At 41.5% G+C, this 26,786-nt stretch overlaps 1 protein-coding gene across 6 annotated transcripts in view; it reads right to left on the minus strand.

Annotated features, from left to right (window-relative positions):
• Nucleotides 1-2,898: 2,898 nt before the first annotated feature.
• SH3GL3 (SH3 domain containing GRB2 like 3, endophilin A3) overlaps nt 2,899-26,786 on the minus strand; it is a 160,797-nt gene continuing 136,909 nt past the window's right edge. For 4 of the 6 annotated variants that reach the window (XM_030814925.1, XM_030814924.1, XM_012507158.2 and 1 more), the window contains exon 9: nt 2,899-3,560. In XM_030814925.1, coding sequence (XP_030670785.1) covers nt 3,355-3,560 — 206 coding nt within the window. In that variant the 3' untranslated portion in view covers nt 2,899-3,354. Of the gene's footprint in view, nt 3,561-12,218; nt 12,416-26,786 lie in introns of all 6 variants that reach the window. The other 2 variants (XR_004030584.1, XR_004030583.1) reach the window with 1 other exon arrangement.

The following is a 26,786-nucleotide window of genomic DNA, read 5'->3' on the forward strand; positions in this document are numbered from 1 at the left end:
TTTTCCAACAGCACATGCTTTCTGTCTCTGTCACACTTTGGTAATTCTTACAATATATTAAACTTTTTCATTATCATATCGGTTATGGTAATCTGTGATCAGTGATCTTTGATGTTACTATTTTAACTGTTTTGGGGCACCACAAACAATGCCCATATAAGATGGTGAACTTGACTGATAAATGTTGTGTGTGTTTTGACTGCTCCACTGCCTGGCCATTCCCCTCTCAGGCTTCCCTATTTCCTGAGATACAACAATTATTGAAATTAGGCCAATTAGTAGCCCTACAATGGCCTCTAAGTGTTCAAGTGAAAGAAGAGTCACAGGTCTCTCACTTTAAATCAGAAGCTAGAAATGATTAAGCTTAGTGAGGAAGGCTTTTTGAAAGCCAGGGGAGGCTGAAAGTTAGGCCTCTTGCCTCAGTTAGCTAAGTCGTGAATGCAAAGGAAAAGTCCTTGAAGGAAATTAAAAGTGCTGCCCCAGTGAATACATGAATGATAAGAAAGTGAAGCAGATTTCTTGCTGATATGAAGAAAGTTTGAGTGGTCTGATGATCTACCAGCCGCATTACCTGAAGCCAAAGCCTAATCCAGAGTTGAGAGGTGAGAAAGCTGTGTAAGAAAAGTCTGAGGCTAGCAGAGGTGGGTTCATGAGGTTTAAGAATCCACCTCCATAACATAAATGTACGAGGTGAAGCAGCAGGTGCTGATGGAGAAGTAAGTTATCCAGAAGATCTAGCTAAGATTATTGATGAAGTTGGCTACACTAAACAACAGATTTTCAATGTAGACTACAGCCTTACATTGGAAGATGTCATCTGTGACTTTCCTAGTTAAAGAAGTCAATCTCTGGCTTCAAAGCTTCAAAGGACAGATTACCCTGTTAGGTGTTAATACAACTAGTGACTTTAAATTGAAGCCAATGCGCACTGACCATTCCAACAATTTTAGGGTCCTTAAGAATGATGCTAAATCTGCTCTGCTTGTGCTCTATAAATGGAACAAAGCCTGGATGACAGTATGTCTGTTTATAGCATGGCTTACTAAATATTATAAGCCTACTGTTGAGATCTACTGTTCAGAGAAAAAGATTCCTTTCACAATATCTCTGCTAACAATGCACCTTGTCATCTGGGAGCTCTGATAGAGATATGCAAGGAGATGAATGTTGTTTTCATGCCTACTAACATAACATCCATTCTTCAGCCCATGGATCAAGGAGTAATTTCTATTTTCAAGTCTGTTACTCAAGAAATACATCTCGTAAGGCTACAGCTACCATAGATAGTGATTCTATTGATGGATCTGGGCAAAGTGAAAACCTTCTGGAAAGGACTCAGTATTGCAGATGCCTTTAAGAATATTTGTGATTCATGGGAGGAAGTCAAAATACCAGCATTAAGAGGAGTTTAGAAGAAGTTGATTTCAACCCTCTTAGATGACTTTGAAGGGCTTAAGACTTCAGTGGAGAAAGTAATTGCAGATGTGGTGGAAATAACAGGAGAACTAGAATTAGAAGTGGAGACTGAAGATGTGACTGAATTCCTGCAATCTCATAAAAAAGCTTGAATAGATGAGGAATTGCTTCTTACAGTTGAACAAAGAAAATGATTTCTTGAGATAGAATCTACTCTTGGTGAAGATGCTGTGAACATTATTGTAATGGCAACAAAGGATTTAGAATATTACATAAACTTAATCGATAAAGCAGTGGTAGGATGAGAGGACTGACTCAAATTTTGAAAGAAGTTGTGTGTAAAATGCTATCAAGCAACATTGCATGTGACAGAGAAATCTTTTGTGAAAGGAAGAGTCAACCCATACAGCAAACTTCAGTGTTGTCTTATTTTAAGAAATTGCCATAGACACCCCAACCTTCAGCAACCCCACCCTGATCAGTCAGTGGCCGTCAATATCAAGAACTTCCAGCAGGAAAAATATTACCACTTGCTGAAGGCTCAGATAATCATTAGCATTTTTTAGTAGTAACGTATTTTAAATTAAGGTGTGTACTTTGGTTTTTTAAGACATATGCTCCTACACATTTAATAGACTACAGCATAGTGTAAACACAACTCTTCTTAAGTTCCAGGGTACACGTGCAGGACGTGCAGGTTTGTTACACAGGTAAATGTGTGCCACTGTGATTTGCTGCACCTACCAACCCATCACCTAGGTATTAAGCCCGATACGCATTAGCTATGTTCCTGATGCTCTCCCTCCTCCCCTGCCCCGGCAACAGGCCCCAGTGTGTGTTGTTCCCCTCCTCGTGTTTATGTGTAAGCACAACTTTTCTATACACTGGGAAACCCCCAAAATTTGTGTGACTTGTTTTATTGCAATATTTGCTTTATTGCAGTAAGTAGCCAGGAACAGAACCTGCAGTGTCTCTGAGGTGTGCCTGTATGTGGTCGTTTGATCCTAGGTAAGTCAGTCGATGAGCCTCCTTCTTTTCAAATGGGAAATAATACCTGCCCCTTCCCATAATACGACTGTAGACTCCAATGGGCCAAAGCATGTGACTAGTGCGTACTGTAGGCAAGGCCAGGGGCTGGTTCACTGAGCCTAAGAGGACGTTATTGGGGACTCAGCCAACTCTTGACCACACTACTTCCATAACACAACTTTCTCGAAAAACCTATCCAAAATGTGGCAGCAGCAGAAGCTTGATGTGGGGTCTTTTGTAAATAAACTTGAAGGTAGGTAGAAGGGCTTTCCATCTCCCAACTGGAAGGAGGATTAATGTCATGTTTGAATCAGGTGGAAAGTGAAGGCTCCCATCAGGAGGCATCATTTAAGCATCCGTGCTTTGATACTTTGGTTGGCCATGGGGTATGAGTTTGCAGCTGGAAGACTGCGCTTAAAAATCAACAATTCAACGTTAAAAATAACCAAGGCCTTTTGCCAACACAGCGTGTCATGTTTATTGGGCTATTCACAGGTAAGCTTAAAATACAATGAAGAAAGACCAGACGTCATCAGGAATGTCGAGAAACAAAATATTTAGCATTTCTTAGTTTCAAATGTTACCATTTCATTGCAGCTGAGGAATATAGGCCATTCATTGACATAACTGCAATGGGTGAGACTTATTTTTAACAACAGGAAGCAAATACATTTAACCAATGACTTTTAGGACAAGAAGCAAAAAAGAAAACAATATTTTCATGTAGCAAGGACAAGAAAATCATTTATACAAATTAAAGTGATATAAAATACATTATAAAGAGAACACACATACAAAAGTCATTAAGTTGGTCAGAGAGCAAAGGATGTCACAGAACACCACACTGAGAGCACACTGGTGTGAATTCATTTCAGTTATGAAAGTATGTCCAGGGTTTGTGTTACACATTTACTGAGGTAAAGGCACGATCACTTCAACATAATTAATGGGGAAGAATCCGGATTCCCCGTGTATCATTCCTTCATACCAGTTTTCATCTATTTGATTGGTTAATGTAATGATGTCCCCTTCTTTAAATCCTAATTCTCCTTGGTTTTCTGGCTCAAAGTCATAGAGACCACGACAGCAGGGCTGGTCCATGGGAATGTTAGAACCTGTCCGCATGATATGGAGACAAAAAGTACAGGTTAACATGATCAATTATCCATGGGAAATTGGAAATGTGGAAAAGCTCAGAGAGATCCTTACCAGCAGGCCCTGCTTCCTTCCCACAACAAGGCCAGCTCCACCCAGCTCACGGGTGCTGTTTGTGGTCTCTGGCTACCTCAGCTCTCCCAGCTGCCTGCGCTGACCCCGAGCCCAGTGTCTATCTTTTCAATACTCCCAGGCAGAGAAGTCATGCCCAGCCCATCTCCCAAAAGCAGCCAGTCAGCTCCACCTGGAGCCCTAAGGGAGCAACAGAGGAATCACAAGGCCCACCTCCTTCTCTCTGGGAGCTTACAGTTTCTTTGTGGGGATTGGAAAACACAAGAGAAACTTTTATTATTTATTTATCTATTTTTGAGACAGTCTTGCTCTGTTGCCCAGGCTGGAGTGCAATGGTGCAATCCTGGCTTACTGCAACTTCTGCCTCCCAGGTTCAAGCAATTCTCATGCCTCAGCCTCCCAAGCAGCTGAGACTACAGGCGTGCACCACCACGCCCAGCTAATTTTTGTATTTTTAGTACAGGTGGGGTTTCACCATATTGGCCAGTCTGGTCTCGAACTCCTGGCCTTAAGTGATCTGCTCACCTCGACCCCCTAAAGTGTTGGGATTACAGGCATGATCCACTGTGCACAGCCAAAAAACTTTTAAAGAACAAATATGAAGTGTGTATCACTCATGGTTCAGGAGCTCTGGGGAGAGCGTAGTAGGGAAGACCTTGGTGGTCAGCAAGATCTTCCTAGTGCATGGGCAGGACGAGGGCCGGGAGGAGAGAAACCAGGACAAGAAAGGCAAGAATATTTACAGACCAGAATTTACAGACAAGAATATTTACTGACGTCTAGTCCCAGAATAACATCAAAAACAATTTTTTCAAAACAAAATCATGCTAATTGTAAACAAAAAATACATGTATGCAAAATGGAGAAAGAAAAGTCAGAGCTGTAACCCATTACCCCAGAGATAACTGGGTTAGCTTTCAGATTCCAGATGTCTTCATGATTATATTTGTGCATATATTTACATACAGTTGTTTTCATAAAAGATTCTTCTTGTACACGCTAGGGTGAGTATCTTTCAATTTTACTTTTAGTTACTGACTAGCTGTCAGCTCTCACAATGTAACATTTCTTCAACTAATCTCCTATTGTTGGACATTTACGGTTCTTCTTTCTTTTCCTTCCTTCTCTTCCTTTCATCTCTTCTTTTCCTTCCTTCCTTCATTCTTTCCTTCCTTCTCCCTCCCTGTTTTTCTCGATTTCTCTTCCTTTTTCTTCATTTCTTTCTGTTGTCTCTTTTATTCCCCCTTGGCTTTTATAGACAATCTTTGGGAAAAAAAGCTTATTCATAAATATCTACAAATGTGCACAATTAATTCCTGAGGATAAATTCCAAGAAAAGGATTTCATGGTCATAGAACATGAATTCTTTCTAAAATATCTGACATTTAGTGTCAATTTATTTTTCTATTAGGTTGGTGCAAAAGCAATCACAGTGGCCAGGTACGGTGGCTCATGCTTATAATCCCAGCACTTTGGGAGGCTGAGGTGGGCGGATCACGAGGTCAGGAGATCGAGACCACAGTGAAACCCCATCTCTACTAAAAATACAAAAAAATTAGCTGGGCATGGTGGTGGGCACCTGTAGTTCCAGGTACTCGGAGAGGCTGAGGCAGGAGAATGGTGTGAACCCAGAAGGCAGAGGTTACAGTGAGCCAAGATCGTGCCACTGCACTCCAGCCTGGGTGACAGTGCAAAACTACCATCTCAAAAAAAAAAAAAAAAAAAAAAAAGGCAATCACAGTTTTTGCCATTACTTTTAGTGGCAAAACCCGCCAATTATTTTACACCAACCTAATATCACTATTTTTCTTAAAATGTTTAGAAGTCCCTTTATACTACACATATTTACCCTTTATCTGTCATTTCTGGTACAAACATTATTCCCAACTTATCATCTGTTCTTTTTGTTTCTCATTTTGTTTTTGAAGTTTCGGCTGGCAGTGGGGCGGGGAAAGGGGTTTCTATTTTGTTTTGGCATGAATGCACAAATTTAAGAGTATAAGCAGTCAAACTAATCAAACTTTCTATTCATGGTTTATTCTTCACAGTCCTATATAAATACTCAACTTAATTTTATTCCAGGATTTTTATTTAATTTTTTTCATGTTAGAACTTTTACTTTTATAATTCATTTGGATTTTGGCAAAATGAGGTAAATATCTATTATATTTAATAATGCTTATGCAGTTATAACAACATAATTAATCCATATTTTCTCAAGTGATTTCAAGTATTGCCTTTATCTTTATCATATATTTAATTATCATGGGACTTAGATCTATTTTTGGATTTTCTATTTTGTCCCACTGACTCATTTTGGTAACAGTACCATATCATTTTAAGTACTGTGGCTTTACAATAAACGTTAACAGGCTGGGTGTGGTGCCTCACACCTGTAATCCCAGCACTTTGGGAGGCCAAGGCGGGCAGTTCACTTGAGGCCAGGAGTTTGAGACCACCCTGGCCAACATGGTGAAACCCCATCTCTAAAAATACAAAAGTTAGCCAGGCATGGTAGCGCATGTCTGTAATCCCAGCTACTCAAGAGGTTGAGGCAGAAGGATCACTTGAACCTGGGAGGCGGAGGTTGCAGTCAGCCGAGATCACACCACTACACTCCAGCCTGGGTGACAGAGTGAGACTCCATCTCAAAAATAAATAAATAAATAAAATGTTAATTAGTGAAACTAGTTCATAGTCATTACTCTTCTATTTCAATATTTCCTTGCTATTCTCACGAATTCATTTAACTAGGTATATTTCAGTATTAATGTGACATATTTCTCTCACAAAAATCTCACTTCAATTTTGACTGGTTCATACTTTTTTTCTTTGAGTATTAATAAGATTAATCTTAGGAGTTTTTTTTCTTAATAAGTGACTTTTGCCATCCTATTTGATGATTTCCATTTTTATTTCCTTTTTCTGTTATAAGACATTTTCCTCCTTCTAGACTTCAAGTGAGAGTTGAAGCAAGTTCTGCTAGAGATTATGCTCTTTCTCCACCAAGTCTTCTAGGTCCAAGTAAACAGAAAAGGTACATTGAGGTATTTCTGTGGCTGGCCAAATGAGATGCCCCTTTGTCCTGGGGAGGGGTAGAGAGGTGACAGCATTGTGGGAGGAGGAAGAGAAGAGTTGGGGCAGTGGAGATTCCTGTTGTGAGAAGGATTATATTGTATTTGTTTAGACAGCTTGAAATTCACGGAGTAGTGCCTATTTCTCTAAGGAACAGGGCACTCTAAGGAGCCTTCATCAGCGAAGTTCCCCAGGTTGTACCAAGGTGGCTTCCAGTTGCCTTCCTATGGCAGTGGTTCTCAACTTGGTGGCATACTAAACAGCCCACTGCCCAGGTTGAACCCCAAACCAATGAAATCAGAAGCTCCGGCATCAGTATTTTTTGTTTCTCAGGTCCTTCCAATGTCTGGGGGAGGTTGACAACCAGCAGTGAAATGATCTTCCCCTCTCCTTCCCCTAAGGAAGCGTTAAAGAGACTCAGCTGGCAAGGAAAGGGCAGGGGGTAATGGTAGGGGAGCTCTTCTTCCTCTTCAGGGAGGCAGCTCCTGTCCTGGGTGGTGACTTTGAAACTCTGAATCCACCTGCAATATAACCTCTACGAACTACATGATGTTTCTAGCCTCTGGACGGCTCCTTCCGTGACAGACCCCACCCCTGCCTAAGTCTATGTATTCCTCTTGTCATAATGATGAAAGCTAGGGGGTAGAAGGCTGTAAATATGGGGGCTTAGCTCACTATTTTGAATTTGAACAGAACAACATTCAACGATTTCAAACAAAGCATAGGGGAATAGAGGGCTTACAATACAGAACTTTTCATTTTCCTTGGGTCATGGAGTGTGTATATGGGTGGGCAGGCAGGGGCTGAGCACTGAAAACCAAGGGCAACCTGAGCCATGAGTCAAAGTCTATTTTATTAATGTATAACTGTTTTAATGTGGATTATAAAAATAATTCTTATTCTTTTAGCATTTCTCCCACTACTAGTTTTTAACAGAGAAGGGATCAGGTGCCAAACCACATGGTAGTCTCGGGAAGCATTTGCTTGAACACAGAATGTTAATGCTAGAATGGAATTTGGCCGTCCTCCATGAGTCCCTTTTCAAAGAGAAGCCATCAATGCCTCTGAGAGGTCATAATGGCCTGGCCCCAGGGCTACTGGCTGAGCCAGAAACAGGAGGGCTCCAGACCCGAGGCCATCACCTACCTTGCTCCATGTCACCTCCTACTTGATCTATGACACCACTAAGGGTTGCCAAGACATTTCATAGGCTTACACACTGACTACAGGGCTAATGATAGATAGATGGATAGATAGATAGATAGATAGATAGATAGATAGATAGATAGATAGATAGACAGACAGACAGACAGACAGATAGACAGACAGACAGGTAGATAGATACATTTATATATTTCCCTCCCATTTACTCTATAAGCCACCTGCAATGACCAAAATGCTTAGTGGCAGGCATACATTTGTCCAGGTGTATGTACCACCTCCATGTGTAAACCAGGCCACCACCTCCATGTGTAAACCTGGGTTCTTGCTGCACACACACACAGAACAAATCATGGAAAAGCTGCATTACTCATTTCTCATGTCATTCATTCTTGGCAAGGAACCACTGCCACATTGCCCACTTTGATATTATGAGAGCTGGAAAGAGACCAGCACTCATATCGCACTCCATCAGCACCTAAACCCAAGGTAGGGCATCTCTCCAGAGACCACTGAGTAGAAAGACCCTGTTCAAGAACTCCCTGACTCAGGCAGTGCAAGTGCACCTGGCCCTCCAGCCACCACTGGGCTGGCTACAACACTAAGAGCAATTGGCACTTGCTAAGTAGGCAGTTGGTAAATCCACCCCAACCAGAGATCAGACTGGCTGCCCTGAATTATACATGCAGCTGGACGACATTCTGAAATATCAATGCATTTTTCATTCTGGGTCATTTCTGTTGCCTGGGGGCCCCAACCCAAGGAGCTGGGGCTTGCCTCCCTTACTTGAGGGGGGGGGGTGGAACCCAGACATGAACAAAGCAGTCAATGTTTAGCTTTTAAATTCCCAAATAATACCATTCCAGTTGTGAAACATTGTGAAAGCCAAGGCTTTTAGGCTTTCACGCTAGAGCCAGGTAGGCTTTTATAAGATTTAAGAGCGAGAGAGAGAGAGAGAGAAACAGGTTCCAAGGAAAACTCTAGAGCTTGAAGAACTCAGAGCCTAGCATTTTGATTACAAGCCATGGAGAGGGAGGAGCTGTTTCCTGCCATCCAGAGAAGAGATACAAGCTCTTCCTGGAGGCAGGGAAGCAGGGAAGGGGCCTGGAGTGAGAAGAGAGTGAGCAAATGCTCCTTGGAAGCCACCCTGGGGAAGGGGGTCTTAGACTCCACTTTCCACAGAAATTCTGGGATAAGGCAGCTGTCAAAGTTCTCTGGACTAACACGGGGGCTGGAGCCCAGTGGAAACCATGTGGTGTCACTAAGTACAGATGGGGCCTGGAGGCTGGTCACTCCCTGTGAACTGTGAACAAATACCCTCAAGTCCCCAGCAGGAAGTGCTGAGGGGCCACTGAGGCCAGAGGCTGCCTGGGGGCGGTGACACAGGGCTCCGAGAACAGAGATTCAGCAACCCAGAGAGGGAGGCCTAAGCCACAGATGTCAGCAGGTCCTGGCCCAGGCCCCAGGCCTCCTGTGACAAGTCACCTCAGCTGTGGAAGCAAGCCTCCGTACCTGCCACCATGATGTTCTGTAAACCCCCCTCACATCTAGGCAACATCTTAGGACTAGACCAGGGGAAGGAGAGAAACTTCAAGAAAAACCAACAGCTCTGATAGGGAATTTCTACTCTGAATTGACCATGTTTAAACCCGGAATCGCCTAAGTCATAAATGGATAGTCTATGCTTTCTATTGGAAGAGACTGAGCTACCTTGAAATGGCAAGATTATGCTTTTTTCCACCATTAGAAGAAATGGAAAAAAGATTTTAAAACTTTTTTTTTTGTCAACAGCAGAAATGGAAAAAAGATTAAGTTGTTTCCGCCATTGGTCTACATAGAGGCTTGCAAGCAAGTTCAGTTCAGCTAAAGAGAAATTAAGTTGCTGCCCGCCTGAGTGACAGTGTGTGAATTTTCCCTTGACACAAAAATCACCATGGATGGAGCCCCAAAGTCCAGGCAGAATGGGCTGGATTTCCTCAATGGAGGCTTTCCAACTCTGTTAGATATAAGCCTCTCCAAGCCACCTGAATGCCTGGTTTCCCACCATCAGAAGCCAGCACCTCAGCTGAAAACGTCTCATAAGAAAAGACTGGTCCTACCCAGCATCCCGTCTCTGTTGACAACCCCCTCCCCTTGCCCCGGTGGTCCTGCAGCTGGCAGTTCCTCGTCCACCCCCACCTCCTTGCTCTCTCGCATTCAGCAGCTGGCACCTGGAATCGCTGGGCATAGTTGCCTAGGAGCTCCCAGCTGGCTGCTGTGGATCTGGGTGTCCTTGAACAGGCGGCTGAAACCCCTGACCCTGGGCTGTCCAGTGAGACGAATTCAGCCAGCACTGCCCTCCCCAAGTGGTCCTGTGTTTATTTTCTCTTACTCCTGAGACCTGGCTTCAACGAAACGTGAGAGCAGAGGTGGGAAAACACAGTCTTCCTTGTTAAAGTATTGAAACAAAGATTATTTTAACAGAGAAAAGGGAGTGTCCCTGTTAAATATTTATTATTCAAGCTCTGTTCCACACCATTAGGAAAAAGAGAAAGAGAGAGAGAGAGAGAGAGACCCTATCACGAGAGTTTAAGACGGCTGGTCAGTAAGTACTGTATCAGTAACACAGTAGGAGGTAGGAAAACCATGTTCCCCCTGAAATAAACTGAACTTCACTCCTGGCATTAATATGGTTCAGTCCCTCTTATTTTAACAGCAGGAAAATTATTTGCAGTGCCACTCCCCCAACTCCACTTATTTTATATATATATATAGACACACACACACATACATTTATACACACACACACACATATATATATATTGACTGAAGTCTCTGCTGCTGCAAAGGGTTACCTGCACATGCAGAAATGCTGAGCACATTTTATTAAGGTAGCGGCGGTCCAATCCTACAATTCCTCAGCCCCACTCAGCTACAGGGATGAAATAATAACTCTCAGGTGTTAGTGTTTACCACGTGCCAGGACAATATTTTAAGTGTCTCAGAGATATTAGTGAATTTATGGATTTAATTCCCAGAGAAATCCTATGAGTAGGTACCACTATTTCCCCCAATGTGAGGGATGGAGAAATTGAGGATACAAATTTAACACAATTAAGCCACAACACTGAGACTTGACCTCGGGCCAGGTGGAGAGTCCACGTTCTTGATCCCTATGCAATATACCCCCTCTGAAAATTGTTAGTTTGTGGTTTTATCCCCACTCTTTTTTCTTTCTTTTCTTTTCTTTCCTTTTCCTTTTTTTTTTTTTTTTGAGACTGTCTTGCTCTGTTCCTCGAGCTGCAGTACAGTGCCCTGCTATCGGCCTGCAGCCTTGACCTCCTGGGCTTAAGCAATCCTTCCGTCTTAGCCTCCTGAGTACCTGGGACTACAGGCACCATCATGCCCGGATAATTTTGGTATTTTCTATAGAGGTGGGGTCTCACTATGTTGCCCAGGTTGGTCTCAAACTTCAGGGCTTAAGTGATCCTCCTGCTTTGGCCTCTCAAAGTGATGGAATTACAGGCATGAGCTACCACGCCCAGCCTTCTCCCACACCATTTCTGAGCCAATCCCAGCCAATGGGGTGGCCCATCAGCTGGGCTTGGAATGAGCCTTTGGGTCCTCAGCTCAGCATACCTCAGGATACTCCCAGGCCTTGGAAGGCTCTCCAAGAGCATTCTCTACCTCAGTCCTTCCCAGATCCCCAGGAAGGTCTGTCCAGGTCCCATTTAGCCTTGCCTGTCGCACTTGAGGGATAACTTCCAGGCACTTAGTCTCTGTCCTGCCTTCTTCAGCCTGAGTTCCAGCTTCAAAGTGAGCAGCTCAGGCTTCAGTTAAAAACAGTGCCCACCCCAGGTGGTGGATTAGACACCAGAGTAGAGATGGCATCAGAAGGGACTGGCATGTCTGCAGCCTAGCCTTCTCATTTTCTCTCTCTCTCCCACATGCCAGGATCTGGAAGCCTGTTCTCCAGGGCTCCATCTCTAACCTTGACTTTAAGGGAGGTGAAGGTGGAAGAAGTGGTCAGTGGTGCAAGGGGCATCCTTCTCTCTGTTGCACTAAAACTCACAGCTCTTTTGTGGAACTTGGGTTCTTTTCAGACCACCGAAGGAGCCCACTGTGCTTGCTCCTTTGCTGGCCTTGACTTTGGGAACTTCATGACCTGGAAGCATTCGGTCAGAGCAACCCCACTGAAAGGCTAACTATGACCCCACCCCCACAGCTATTTCGAGGGGCAAAGGGGATGGAGAGAGAAGTAATTCATACAATGCTGTCAACATAAGTCCCTGTTGGAGTACAAGGTATGGAGTCTCCCAGAAGCTACTGACCTGAGTAGGGCTCTTTGTCTTTTAGTAAATCCCCCAGACTGCTGTGTCTTTTGAGTGTTTTTGTTCCTGCTTTTTATAGTTTTTCTCTTGCCTCCCTTGTAGTCTGGCTGCGACCTGTCACTTTTTCCTGCCGTCAATGGCCTTCCCGAAGCAGTCCCTTGGGCCTTCCTAATCTGCTGGTTCCAGTCTGCTGTAGGCTGGGAAATCAGATAACCGATTATGTAAACATTAACAGCACTGCATTGTGGGCTCTTACTCTGTACCGAGTCCCTTGCCCAGCACCCCTAATTCACAAGATCTAATTTAATCCTTAGAATAATCCTGTGAGGTAGCAATGAGAATCCGCACTCGTCAGATGACGAAATTGAGACCCAAAGGTATGAACTGAGCCAGGATTTGGGCTTCCCTCTGACTCCAAAGCCCACTTTGCGGTAAGGCAGGTAACACCCCTTTGGGCTGGGTGGGCTCATATTCCGCTCACTTCCTGGCCTGAAGTCAGGAAATCCAAACATGTTCCCTTATTACTTACACCACTTGCAGAGCAGCTGATGAACAGAAAGGAAGGTAACCGTTGATGGGGGGAGTCCACGCCCCAGTCAGGAATGGGACCCCAAGTCTCCTAGAAGCTTTGGTTCCAGAACCCAGGTTACCTTGAGGTTTGACTGTACCTGCACCATCCAACTGGACAGTTCATCTACCATGGTGGGGGTAGAAACCCGATTTGGAACTTTCAGGTTTATTTCTGGTTCCAATTCATTTTCAAACTCTCACCGAGTGTTTGAAAGCATGGAGCCAGGCACCATGCTCAATCTGTGAGATACCATCTCCTCTGAGTTCAAACAAGCATATCTGGTTTAAACTCCCTTCAAAAGTTTCTTTTTTCCCATTTATAATCTCAAATTCTTATAGCAGAATTCATTTGAAGCACATACTTTCTCTCTATCTGACGCAGATAAACACTGGTGTCTAATGCTGATAGATACCACAGACACTATCTGGTTCAACATCTCTAACATATTGTTTTCGTCCATGGGTAAGAGCGCAGTGGGCAGAAGCTTCAGATCCCTGCATCTTTGCTGTGGATTAGGTCATCTTTGGGTCCTGATTTCCTTATCTGGAAATTTTAAGTGTTGGTCTATGAGGGTTAGGTTGTACACTACCAAGTATGATCTAGTAAAAGTCTATGAACTGCTGTCTTTCTAGAAATAACAGCCCTGTATTTATCCACAGGAGATGTGATTTATTGAAACTACTTGTCAATGGAACTCAAGCTTAATCATTGAAATCTGTAAAAATAAGCACGTGTGATTTATGTTAACCTTAATGCCAATCTTCCTCAATTTACTCGGGTTATATTAGATGGGTTTAACTAATAAAGTTGCGCCCTCCCCCACCTTACAAAACAATGACTTGTCTACTGAGATGACTTTTGCAGATACCTCAAAACCTGCGGCCCATTTATTTATCAAAATAAACTTTCTGGCAGGTGACCCCTCTATTGCAACCAGGTCCAATCTGTGTGGGTTGTTTTTTGTTGTTGTTGTTTGTATTATTATTATTATTTTTTGCCACTCTGAGTTCTGGAAAATGGAAATGCAAACAGCTGCCTTAATTAGAGTTGGCTTTCTGGCCATTGGCATAGTGATCAGCTTGCAGATGATACCTTGTCTGGCCTGCTCCTTGCTTTTTCACAATGTGGATTAGTTGCCAACATCTAAAAGTCAGGAGATGTCACATAAACATACGGTTTCTGGCTTCTCTTGAAAAATCAGAAAGGCTAGCTATGATGGGCTCACATTCTCAGGCAAGGGGCGCTTGCCGTAGACTATCAGCCACCCCCTTCAGAAAGAACAAGTGTTTTCTAGTTGTTGAAGACACACCTCTCTCTGTCATGATCCTGACTTGGAAGTTTAGAGTCAGCCATTTATCACCAGCCTTGCACTATTTTCTTACACTTTTCCTATGTCTCTCATTCCTATAATCTGGCATTCAAGTTTGCACTTGCAGCCACATCCGCTGGACAACTCTAGGGGGTGTCATTCATATGGACTCAGAGTCCTCTGGATGGTGCAACATCACTGTTGCCTGGTTTGTGATCCCGGGAAACAACTGACTTCTACTGTATTTTTTAAAACAAGTACATAAATTAATATTTAGATGATGGTATTTTACATTTTAGCTTACAGATCAAATGTATCATTATAGAGTATATGTTAAGATTTTAAAATATGCAGCATTTGAGATCATTTCAGCAAAGTCAAAATTCCCACAACTAAGTTAGAATTTATGTCTTATGGCTTTTCAAAACTCTTTTTACAGACTATTTAGAATAATTACAGAAAACCATTCCCTGCAGTGAGGAAAACTTCCCTCTCTAAATCTTCCTTCAGATTGGAAAATAAGAGACTCTTTCTGTTCACCGCACCAATGGCTACTGATCAACAATAATAATCATATTTCACATTTTAATTTTTAAAACATTTTTTAAAATACAGAAAATATTAAATGTTCAACCTGTCCACGTTTCAAATTATTAAGAATGCTAAGTACTCACAAAAGATAACTACTGCAGCCACAGAATTTAGAGCTAGAAAGTACCTTGGAATGTATTAAGTCCAATCACTTCCTCTAGGAACAAGTTCAAATCGGTCTAAAGGTGCTAAGAAACTCACCCCAACTCATACAACTAAGAAGTTCCAGAATCTGAACTATAACATGGGACTCTTGTTTCCTTATTTATTTCTCTCTTGTCAATAACTCTGACTCTGAAGCACTACTTATACAGAAATGGATCTGGGGGGAAGGCTATTAGTGGGGAAGGGGAATAGAAGAAAAGAGGAGGAAGGAAAGAAGAGAAATGTAAGAAACAACCTGCTGACCGAACAATCACCATTGTCACTGCTCTGTGAAATTCTAATTTCCTCTTCAGAAATGTAGGTTCAAAAAATTGCATATATTTCTATTTGCAAAGTGTTCATCTTCTTTAATTTTCAGACTTCACATTTCACTTTTGAATAAATGTTTATTTTCTAATGTAATCCTAGACATTTTGTGCCAATGAGGGGAATGACTTAGGCTCTAGAAATTATTTCCAAGCTGCCTTAGAAGTGTCAAGAAACTTATAAAAGTCTCTTTTATACCTAAAGAGAGTTAGAAGGTCTTAATACAAGCCATTTGGGAGATTTATTTCACCTCACTCTGATGTGCCTGTAGCACACATTTGGACTGCATATTTGTTAACTAATTTCAGCCCCCTATATGTTTAAAGCAGGTCCCAGTTTGGGGCATATTAACCCTTAGTTGTGATTACACAAAGTGGTACCCCTTTTAAGAGTTTCAGCAAGAAAAAAAAAAACTTCATAAAAAATGAGTTGATAAAATGCACTTTGTCCTCTGGTCTTTAAATATATAATTCAGGAGGTGACAACCTGGGACCCGATACAAATTCCCCACGGGTGAGGAAGATACTTGAGCATGGGTCACAAATTCCTACACTATTTTCTTCAAAATCAGTGGTTTTCTGGGAGCTACACAGGCACATGTTTCAGCTCAAGGACGTTTCTTGGCCTCCTTTTCTCTTTGGGGACAGAGGGGCAGCTTACACTGATGAAACAGCATGACCCCACACTCGCGGGCTTGGACAGGCACTCATTTCTCCCAGCCAGGACCTAGAGTTGGATTTTGTCTGCAATTTGTCATTTCAAGATGTGATTCTCCCCTTTCTCCATTTTGGCTCACTTTATTCATTCTCTTAACTACCTAGCAATGATATTATCAAAGATTCCATCTCAGTCCCACGATGCATTCTGCTTAATTGACTTGTGTTCTTTCATCTCTCTGTTTTTTTCTTTAGAAAGAAGAAATGATGAAGAAAATGTTCTTGGAATTCATTTCTGGCAGAGTCTCATGAGCTTTGCTTTCATTTGTTAGTGAAATGCTTGACATTTTTCCTTCACTTTATAAACATCATGTGCAAATCATTCAGAATCCTAATGGAAAGTAATTTCCCATTAATGCAGGCTGTAAATGTCATTTTCTCTTGAAACTGTGCCTCAGAAACAAACAGTACAGGACCCCCTTTACACTCACAAATTCCACCCACAAATCAAGGAAGCCCAATGCTGTGTGTGTGAGATGGGGACTTGAAGCTACTGACGAGGGAAACTTAGAAGAGGCAGCCTGGGACAGGCACAGGCAAAAGACACACAGTGGCACACAGTAGAGTTTGCTGCAGGGGAGAATATGGGACACTGAGCCTTCTTAAAAGCCAGCTTCTGCACGTCTGTCTGAACATCGCCCTTCTAGGAACTTAATCTGTCTAGGGACCCAGCTACTGGCCAAGAAAGAGGGGACAAAGCACTGACATGTGCGGCCTCAATGAGGAAGCCAAAGACCTCACTGTCCTCTGTTTTTCCCCTCCAAGTCAGATGCATTTAGCAGGCTCCCTGTGCAACCACTTGCTGACCACAGATTCCCTGTAATCATGAATCTTGGAAATAAATAATTCCCAATGCTCTTGGCCATTTCATAACATTCCCCTAGTATTCCTTCTTAATGATATAACATGAACTATCTATAAGGTAAAGTATCCAGCTCTGCTACTTCCTGGCTCTGTGATCTTGAGAAGATCTCACTTAACCTCTCAGAGCCTCTAGTTTCTCATCTGTAAAATGGGAACTAAAAATAGTATTAGAGATGTATACAAAGTATTTATACAATATCTAACCCATATTAAGTAGTCAATAAGTGTAGTTGCTATTGTCATTACCCTATTATGTATTACTTTTTTTATTATTACTTCCTTGGAGTACTGTTATGAGGATGAAATGAGTTATGTCTATGTCTACAAGCACCAAATAATAACTCCTGGCATACCCTTGGCCCTCAAATGCTAGGTCCCTATGACCTTAAGGGATACTTTAATTCAAATACCTTTTCATTTTTATAAGGCTTAACACTCTCTACACTGCCAGTCTGTGAGCTCAAATCAAAGGAAAGCTGAGTTCTCTTTGGTGGCAAATGAGAGAATGGTGTCTTGGGAGCTTGACTTGAGGTCCTGTCTCTAAGAACTACTTGGGTGCAAGCTGGAAAGATAGAGACAGTGGGGCAATGACTGAGCCCTGGGATCCTGGGTTCTCCCTTCCTCAAATATACTGGCATTGAAGGAGGGAGGCTGAGGTTGAACTCACTGTCAAAAGTTTTAGTTAATTTGCTTATACCTAGCTTCTTGTTTTTTTTTTTTTAGACAGAGTTTCACTCTTGTTGCCCAGCCTGGAGTGCAATGGTGCGATCTCGGCTTACCACAACCTCACCGCAACCTCTGCCTCCCGGGTTGCAAGGGATTCTCCTGCCTCAGCCCCCCAAGTAGCTGGGATTACAGGCATGCAACACCATGCCCAGCTAATTTTGTATTTTTGGTAGAGATGGGGTTTCTCCATGTTGGTCAGGCTGGTCTCAAACTCCCGAACTCAGGTGATCCACCCGCCTTGGCCTCCCAAAGTGCTGGGATTACAGGCGTGAGCCACCGCACCAGGCTGAAACCCAGTGACGTGTTAGATTATGGCAAAACATTTGAAAAACTTTTTGCCTATAACAACTCTTAAAGCAGACCATATACCAGTAGCTCTAAAGAAAGAAGGTGAATAAAGCCAGAAGGTTGGATGTTAGCCAAACCTTGGTGTACGTAGCAAGTTATTGTAAGAAAGACAAAAGTTGCCCAGTCTGCAAGCAAAGATAAAAGAAAGAGCAGACGTTGTTTCCTAATGCATTAGAAAAGCAAACTGTTTCTGTACCCCAAAGAAAACAAGACAAGCAGATTGCTCTTCCAAATCATTCTCAGAGACCTCCCTAAACTAAAGGAACTTGGCTGTGCGGCAAAGATGCAATGAAAGGTGTCACCTTCCTACTCAGATCTGCTGTTTCAGGTGGTCTCAAGGTAGCCTCTGTAAGTTAAGAAAGTGAAGCATGGGTGAGACAAGGAAGGAAAGAAATAAAAGTCTTAAGAGCTATATCTAAGCACCTTGAATGTGTTTACAGGCACATGGAACTGCCTGGAAGTATACAGATCAGAAGTTCATTATGTTTTTTAAGAAATCAAGTTGTGGCCGGTGTAGTGACAGCAGTTTGGGAGGTTGAGGCAGGTGGATCACTCAAGGTCAGGAGTTCAAGACCAACCTGGCCAACATGGTGAAGCCCCATCTCTACTAAAAATACAAAAATTGGCCAGGCGTGGTGGTGCATGCCTATAATCTCAGCTACTTGGGAGGCTGAGGCACAAGAATTGCTTGAACCTGGGAAGCGGAGGTTGCAGTGGGCCAAGATCCTACCACTGCACTCCAGCCTAGGCAACAGAGCAAGACTATCTCAAAAAAAAAAAAAAAAAGGAAATTAAGTTGTGATAAGAAGTGTAAGCCTAACCTGAAGACATCTGTATCTACTAAACTGTAAGGAACCCACAAGGTCCCTGAGCAGCAATAAGCACAGATGTCAAAGAAGGTAGCCCTCCAAAGCCCACTTACAATGTGGTCTTGGAAGACACATTTCTCAGAGAGCAAATCTAGGAGCCCACAGAATAAAAGACAAAAGAGTCTCCCTGATCCAAAATCCAGAGAGCAGAACCAGGGTCTAATCAAGACACTTTCTTCACTGCCAGGGTAGGGGGTCCCTTGAAATTTCTGTCCAGCAGGAGTCCATCATTGTTATGGACTGGTGCATGCAGTATATTTCCTATTTGCTATGGCCTGAATGTGTGTGTTCCCCCAAAACTCATCTGTTGAAACAATCTCCAATGCAATAGTATTAAGAGCTGGGACCTTTAGGAGGTGATTAGGTCATGAGAATTAGTGATTTGGGGGTGATAAAATCATGAGTAGGATTAGTGCCCTTATAAAATGGACCTGAGGGAGCTTGTTTGCCCCTTCTGCCATGTGAGGACACAGCTAGAAGGTGTCATCTATGAGGAATGGGCCTCCACCAGGCACCAGTTCTGCTGGCACCTTGATTTTAGATACCTCAGCCTCCAGACTGTAAGTAAAAGCTACCCAGTCTAAGGTATTTTGTTACAGCAGCCCAAACAAACTAAGATGCCATTACAACTGGATAGCAGCTGCCTAGCTAGAGTTTGTACTTCCCAAGTTGCTTTGCTACTAGGTGTGGCTGTTTGAGCGCTCATCCCTGGAATGTGTGCGTCATTTCCACCTTGCAGGTGTAAGAGGAAATATCTAGCCTAAATGTTTGTTCTTTCTCCCCTTCCTGCTGGCTGGAGTGGCAACAACTAGGAAGCCATATGAGGAAGATGGCAGAGCTGCCATCAGCCTAGACCCCTGAGAGACTCTATGCATTAGAACCACCTATCTTCTTGGAATATTCTCCCTGGACTGTGGCAGAAGTGAGGAACTCCTATTTTACTGCATTTCAGTTTTATGGGTTTTTTTTTTTTTTGAGACACAAGCTAGTGTTAGCATAATACAATACAAAAAGTCTTCAGAGAAACCCTGAACAGATCAATAACATGCAGCAAGACTGAAATGGTAATTTAAAAATTTCCAAAAAAAAAAAGTCCACGACCAGATAGATTCACAGCTGAATTCTATCAGACATTCAAAGAAGAATCAGTACCAATCCTATTGACACTATTCTACAAGATACAGAAAGAGGGAATCCTCCCTAAATCATTCTATGAAGCCAGTATCACCCTACTACCAAAACCAGGAAGGGACATAGAAAAACAAGAAAACTACAGACCAATATCCCTGATGAACATAGATGCAAAAATCCTTGACAAAATACTAGCTAAATGAATCCAATAGCATATCAAAAAGATAATGCACCACAATCAAGTGGGTTTTATACCAGGGATGCAGGAATGGTTTAAAATACACAAGTCAATAAATGTGATACACCACATAAACAGAATTAAAAACAAAAATTACATGATCATCTCAATAGACACAGAAAAAGCATTTGCAGAATCCAGCATCCCTTCATGATTAAAACCCTCAGCAAAGTCGGCATACAAGGGACATACCTCAATGTAATAAAAACCGTCTATGACAAACCCACAGCCAACATATTACTGAATGGAGAAAAGTTGAAAGCATTTCCGCTGAGAACTGGAACAAGACAAGGATGCCCACTCTCACCACTTCTATTCAACATAGTACTAGAAGTCCTAGCCAAAGCAATCAGACAAGAGAAAGAAATAAAGAGCATCCAAATCAGTATAGAGGAAGTCAAACTGTCACTGTTTGCTGATGATATAATTGTATGCCTAGAAAACCCTAGAACCCTAAAAACTCCTCCAAAAAGCTCCTAGAACTGAGAAATGAATTCAGCAAAGTTTCAGGATACAAAATTAATGTATATAAATCAGTAGCTCTGCTATATACCAACAGAGACCAAGGTGAGAATCAAATCAAGAACTCAACCCATTTTATAATAGCTGCAAAACAAAAACAAAAACTTAGGAATATACCTAACCAAAAAGGTAAAACACCTCTACAAGGAAAACTACAAAACACTGCTGAAAGAAATCATAGACGTCACAAACAAATGGAAACACATCCCATGCTCATGGATGGGCAGAATCAATACTGTGAAGATAACCATACTGCCAAAAGCAGTCTACAAATTCAGTGCAATTCCCATCATCAAAATACCACCATCATTCTTCACAGAACTAGAAAAAACAATCCTAAAATTCATATGAAACCAAAAAAGAGCCCGCATAGCCAAAGCAAGACTAACCAAAAAGAACAAATCTGGAGGCATCACATTACCTGATTTCAAACTATACTATAAGGCCACAGTCACCAAAACAGCATGGTACTGTTATAAAAATAGGCACATAGACCTATGGAACAGAACAGAGAACCCACAAATAAAGCCAAATACTTACAGCCAACTGATCTTCGACACAGCAAACAAAAGCATAAAGTGGGGAAAGGGTACCCTATTCAACAAATGGTGCTGGGATAATTGGCAAGCTCTGTATAGGAGAATGAAACTGGATCTTCATCTCTCACCTTACACAAAAATCAACTCAACATGGATCAAGGACTTAAATCTAAGACCTGAAACTATAAAAATTCTAGAAGATAACATTGGAAAAACTCTTCTAGACATTGGCTTAGGCAAAGACTTCATGACCAAGAATCCAAAAGCAAATGGAACAAAAACAAAGATAAATAGCTGGGACTTAATTAAACTAAAGAGCTTCTGCAGAGCAAAAGGAACAGTCAGAGTGTACAGACAACCCACAGAGTGGGAGAAAATCCCCACAATCTATACATCTGACAAAGGACTAATATCCAGAATCTACAAGGAACTCAAACAACTTGGCAAGAAACAAACAAACAATCCCATCTAAAAGTGGGCTAACGACATGAATAGACAATTCTTAAAAGAAGATATACAAATGGCCAACAAACATGAAAAAATGCTCAACATCCCTAATGATCAAGGAAATGCAAATCAAAACCACAATGCGATATCAACTTACCCCTGCAAGAATGGCAATAATCAAAATATTAAAAAAAAAAATAGATGTTGGCGTGGATGGGTGAAAAGGGAACATTTCTACACTGCTGGTAAGAATGTAAACTAGTACAACCACTATGGAAAACTGTGTGGAGATTCCTTAAAGAACTAAAAGTAGAACTACCATTTGATCCAGCAATCCCACTACTGGGTATCTACCCAGAGGAAAAGAAGTCATTATATAAAAAAGATACTTGCACACGTATGTTTATAGCAGCAAAATTTGCAATTGCAAAAATATGGAACCAGCCCAAATGCCCATCAATGAGTGGATAAAAAAACTGTGGTGTGTATATATATATATGGTAGAATACTACCCAACCATAAAAAGAAATGAATTAATGGCATCTGCAGGAACCTGGGTGGAATTGGAGACTATTATTCTAAGTGAAGAAACTCAGGAATGGAAAACCAAACATCATGTGTTCTCACCCATAAGTGGGAGCTAAGCTATGAGGATGCAAAGGCATAAGAATGATACAGTGGACTTTGGGGACTTGAGAGAAAGAGTGGGAAGGGGTAAGGGATAAGACTACAAATTGGGTTCAGTGTATACTGCTAGGCTGATTGGTGCACTGAAATCTCACAAATATCACCACTAAAGAGTTCACTCATGTAATCAAATACCACCTGTTCCTCAAAAACCTATGGAAAAAAATTAAAATATCAAAAAAATAAAGAAAGGAAAGGGGGAGTGCTTCACATGGGAAGTTGAATCTCTCCTCCAACTACAGAAATATAAAGGGCGAAAAAATAAGTAAATAAGAAGAGATAGAAAATTGTTATGGCACCAATGAATTCTACTTTGAAAATATATCTGCTTCATTAAAATCTTAAAAAACAAACAACAAAAAATAGTCTTCAGAGAACTGTACATAAGTATCCTCTTGATACGTTTTTTATAAAATAAATTTTATTCAAATAACTTTCACTGAAACATTACATCAAAAAATGTAAACTGAAAACTAGTACCACATGCTATAAAGAGATTGTAAGCATGAAAATAATTACAATGGAAAATAGACAATTTTATTACATCCAAAAGATACGTTCTCTAGTCTGTAAATGACTTTTAACCGGAGGCCTCTCTTCTCTGTTAAAATTGAACATTAAAAATACTCCAGCACAAAACTGTAGCTTATCTCCTTGAAATTGGAATGAATAAAAGAGAATTGAAAAAAAGAATATTTTCTCATCATGTGATTCAAGATTGTTTGTCTGTATCCATTCAGCACCTAAAGCCATCCTGGGGAGGAGCAAAGATGCAACCAGTGAGATAAGTGGCATTGAACGTCTTAAGGGAAATTTCCATTAATATGGCACAATGAAGTACAAGACTGCAGCCTTCCTTTCATGTATCAAATCCCTATCACTTATAAAATAGGACTTTTTAAGGTTGCAAATAATGTTGGAAAATGAGACTAAATACTGCTGGTAGACCAGAAATAATGAGGAATACAAGAATGCCTGGAAGATGGAAAGCAGCAGATGGAGGAAATGAGGCTCAATATGGCTCCCAAAGCAGAATGCCATGACAGCGAAGTCTAAGGGCGCTCAAAACTCAGTGTAAGTGGATCCTAAAAGCTGGCTGGCTTTCTGAGAAAAGAGCAGCCAGGTGAGTCCACTCATCCTGGGTTTGTACCAGTGCTGGGAGGCCTGGCAACTGCCTTCAGGAAGGGGTACTGAGTGAGTGTGGGCATCTGAAACAGAAAGTCAGGGCAGTGCCATGGATGATAGAAACCACCAGAAAAACAGAAACCAGTCCACTGCACTCAAGAGAACATCCCTTATTTCCCCTTAACCACAGGAGGCAACCTCATAAGCACTCCCAAATAAAAAGTTGTGCACAGAGCCAAGAATCATCAACGTATGAGAAACAACTTCATAAAGTAGACTCCAGATCCCAACAAACACTCAAGGAGGTAAGAATTAAGTGGAGACTTTTTAAAAAGTATAATTAAGGGCCAGGCGTGGTGGCTCACGCCTATAATCCCAGCACTTTGGGAGGCCGAGTTGGGCGGATCACGAGGTCAGGAGTTCGCAACCAGCCTAGCCAACATTGTGAAACCTCGTCTCCACTAAAAATATAAAAATTAGCCAGGTGTGGTGGCAGGCACCTGTAATCCCAATTACTCAGAAGGCTGAAGCAGGAGAATCGCTTGAACCCGGGAGACGGAGGTTGCAGTGAGCCGAGATCATACCATTGCACTCCAGCCTGGGTGACAAGAGTGAAACTCCATCTCAAAAAAAAAAAAATAATAAATAATAATAATAATAAAACTAAATAAATATAAAAATAAAAAGTACAATTAATATTCTCAGAGGAATATGAAAGGTCTAGTTACTTGTAAAATTTTTTAAAAATATAAATTTGAACACTATCATGGTAGGCAGAGCAATAGCCTCAAAGATGTCCACTTCCTAATCCCCAGAACCTATAGCTATGTTACTTTACACAGCGAAAGGGAATCTGAAGATGTGATTAAGTTACAGATTTTGAGACGCGGAGGTTACCCTGGGTTTATGTGGGTAGGCTCAGTATAATCACAAGGGTCCTTATAAGGCGGAAGCAGGAGAATCCGAGTCAGAGAAGGAGATCTGACAATGGAGGCAGGGAGAGCTGAAGATGTCATGCCACCAGCTGGGAAGCTGGAGCAAGGGGCAATGAGGCAAGGACTGCAGGCAGTCTCTAGAAGGCGGGAGAGGCAAGAAAACGGATTCCACCCTGTCTGGAATGTGAACACCTTGATTTTAGGACTTCTGACCTCCAGAACTATAAAATAGATCATATATTGTGTTATTTTAGACCACACAGTTTGTGGTATTTCATTGCAGCATCAATAGAGAACTAATACAATTGGAATAAGAAATTCAGTAGATATACTAAATAAATAACTGGATCAAAGAATAAAGTAAGAAGGTGAAATGTCCTCAGAGAGCAGAATAAAAAAACAGAGGTACAGAGAGCAAGAAGGAAAAGACGAGACAGAGGAAGGACAAAAAGTTTCAACCTCTAGTAGTTGTTTACATGGGCAAAAAGAAAGGGAATAGAGGAGACGGATATTTAAGACAGTAAAAAAAAAAAAAAAAATCAGTGGGGTACAGTGGCTCACACCTATAATCCTAGCACTTTGGAGGCCGAGGTGGAAGGAACGTTGAGTCCAGGAGTTAGAGACCAGCCTGAGCAACACAGCAAAACCCCATATCTTAAAACAAACAAACAAACAAACAAAACACTTTCCATGTTTTAAAAAATGCAAATAATCAGACTAAAAGGGTCAGTGCGAATGAGGAATAGGGAAGGGAATGTAGCCAACTTCCCATACTTCTGGATACAATTGCCAGGAGAAATAGACAAATCCGTAACTATAATCAGAGATTTAATACCCTCTGCCACAAAATTAATAGGAAAACATAGACCAAAAAATCAGTAAGAATATGGAAGACTTGAAGAACACTATTAAATAATTTGACCTAATTGACATTTATAAAACACCCTACCCAATAAGAATAGAATACACATTCTTCTCAAGTGTACACAGATCATTTACCAAGATGGATCATATTCTGGCCCATCAAGCAAGTCTCAAAAAATTTAAAAGGGTATGATTCATAGAAAGTATGTTATTTGATAAAAAATGGAATTAAATAGATATCTAAAACAGAAAGAGATCTGAAAAATATCCACATATGTGGAAATGATATAACACATTTCAGAAGAAACCAAGAGTTAAAGAGGTTATCAAAAGTAAAATTAGAAACAATTTTAAAGAGGATGAAAGGGAAAACTCAACATATCAAAATGCATGAGATAGTGCTCAAGTGGTACTTAGGGGGAAATTGATAGCACTAATCACATACATTGGAAAAGGCAAAAGGACTCAATGACAACAGAGAAAACTCAATGAGACAGAGAGCTGGCTCTTTAAGAAGATCAATAAAATTGATAAATCTATAGCTAAAATGATTAAGAAAAGAAAAAGACAAAAATTACCAATTTCAAAAATGATTGAGAGAAGTAAATCACTACAAATTCTAAATATCTTAAAAGGATAATAACAGAATATTGTGAACAACTTTATGCAATAAATTTGACAACTTAGATGAAAGGGATAAATTCCTTGAAAGACACAAACTTCTGGCCGGGCGCGGTGGCTCACGCTTGTAATCCCAGCACTTTGGGAGGCCGAGGCGGGCGGATCATGAGGTCAGGAGATCGAGACCACGGTGAAACCCTGTCTCTACTAAAAATACAAAAAATTAGCCAGGCGTGGTGGCCGGCGCCTGTAGTCCCAGCTACTCGGAGAGGCTGAGGCAGGAGAATGGCGTGAACCCGGGAGGCGGAGCTTGCGGTGAGCCGAGATCGCGCCACTGCACTCCAGCCTGGGTGACAGAGCGAGACTCCGTCTCAAAAAAAAAAAAAAAGAAAGACACAAACTTCTAAAGTTCACTCAGGAAGAAACAGATAACCTCAATTGCCTTCTATCTATAAAGATGTTGAATTTATAGTTTAAAGCCTTCATGCAGGAAAAAAAAACAACAAGGAGTAACTTTACAGAGAGCTGACAAATACTGCCTCAGCCAGCAGACCAAGATCAGTATCAGCAGTGATTAATCTTGTTGATAGGGCGTATTCTTTTTTTTTTTTTAATTTTAGGTTCAGGGGTACATGCACAGGGTTTTTATATGAGTAAACAGTGTATCACAGGGATTTCGTGTGCAGATTATTTCATCACTCAGGTGATCAGCATAGTACAGGATAGGTAGTTTTTCAATTCTCACCCTCCTCCCACCCTCCACCCTTAAGCAGGCCCCACTGGCTATTATTTCCCTTCTTTGTGTCCACGTGTACTCAATGTCTAGCTCCCACTCACAAGTGAGAACATGCAGTATTTGGTTTTCTGTTCCTGAGTTAGTTCACTTAGGATCATGGTCTCCAGCTCCATCCATGTTGCTGCAAAGGACATGATCTCATTCTTTTTTATGGCTGTGTAGTGCCCATGGAATATATGTATGTTTTCTTTATCCAGT

The sequence above is a fragment of the Nomascus leucogenys genome, chromosome 6, assembly GCF_006542625.1.
Source record: "Nomascus leucogenys isolate Asia chromosome 6, Asia_NLE_v1, whole genome shotgun sequence".
Lineage (NCBI taxonomy): Eukaryota > Metazoa > Chordata > Mammalia > Primates > Hylobatidae > Nomascus > Nomascus leucogenys.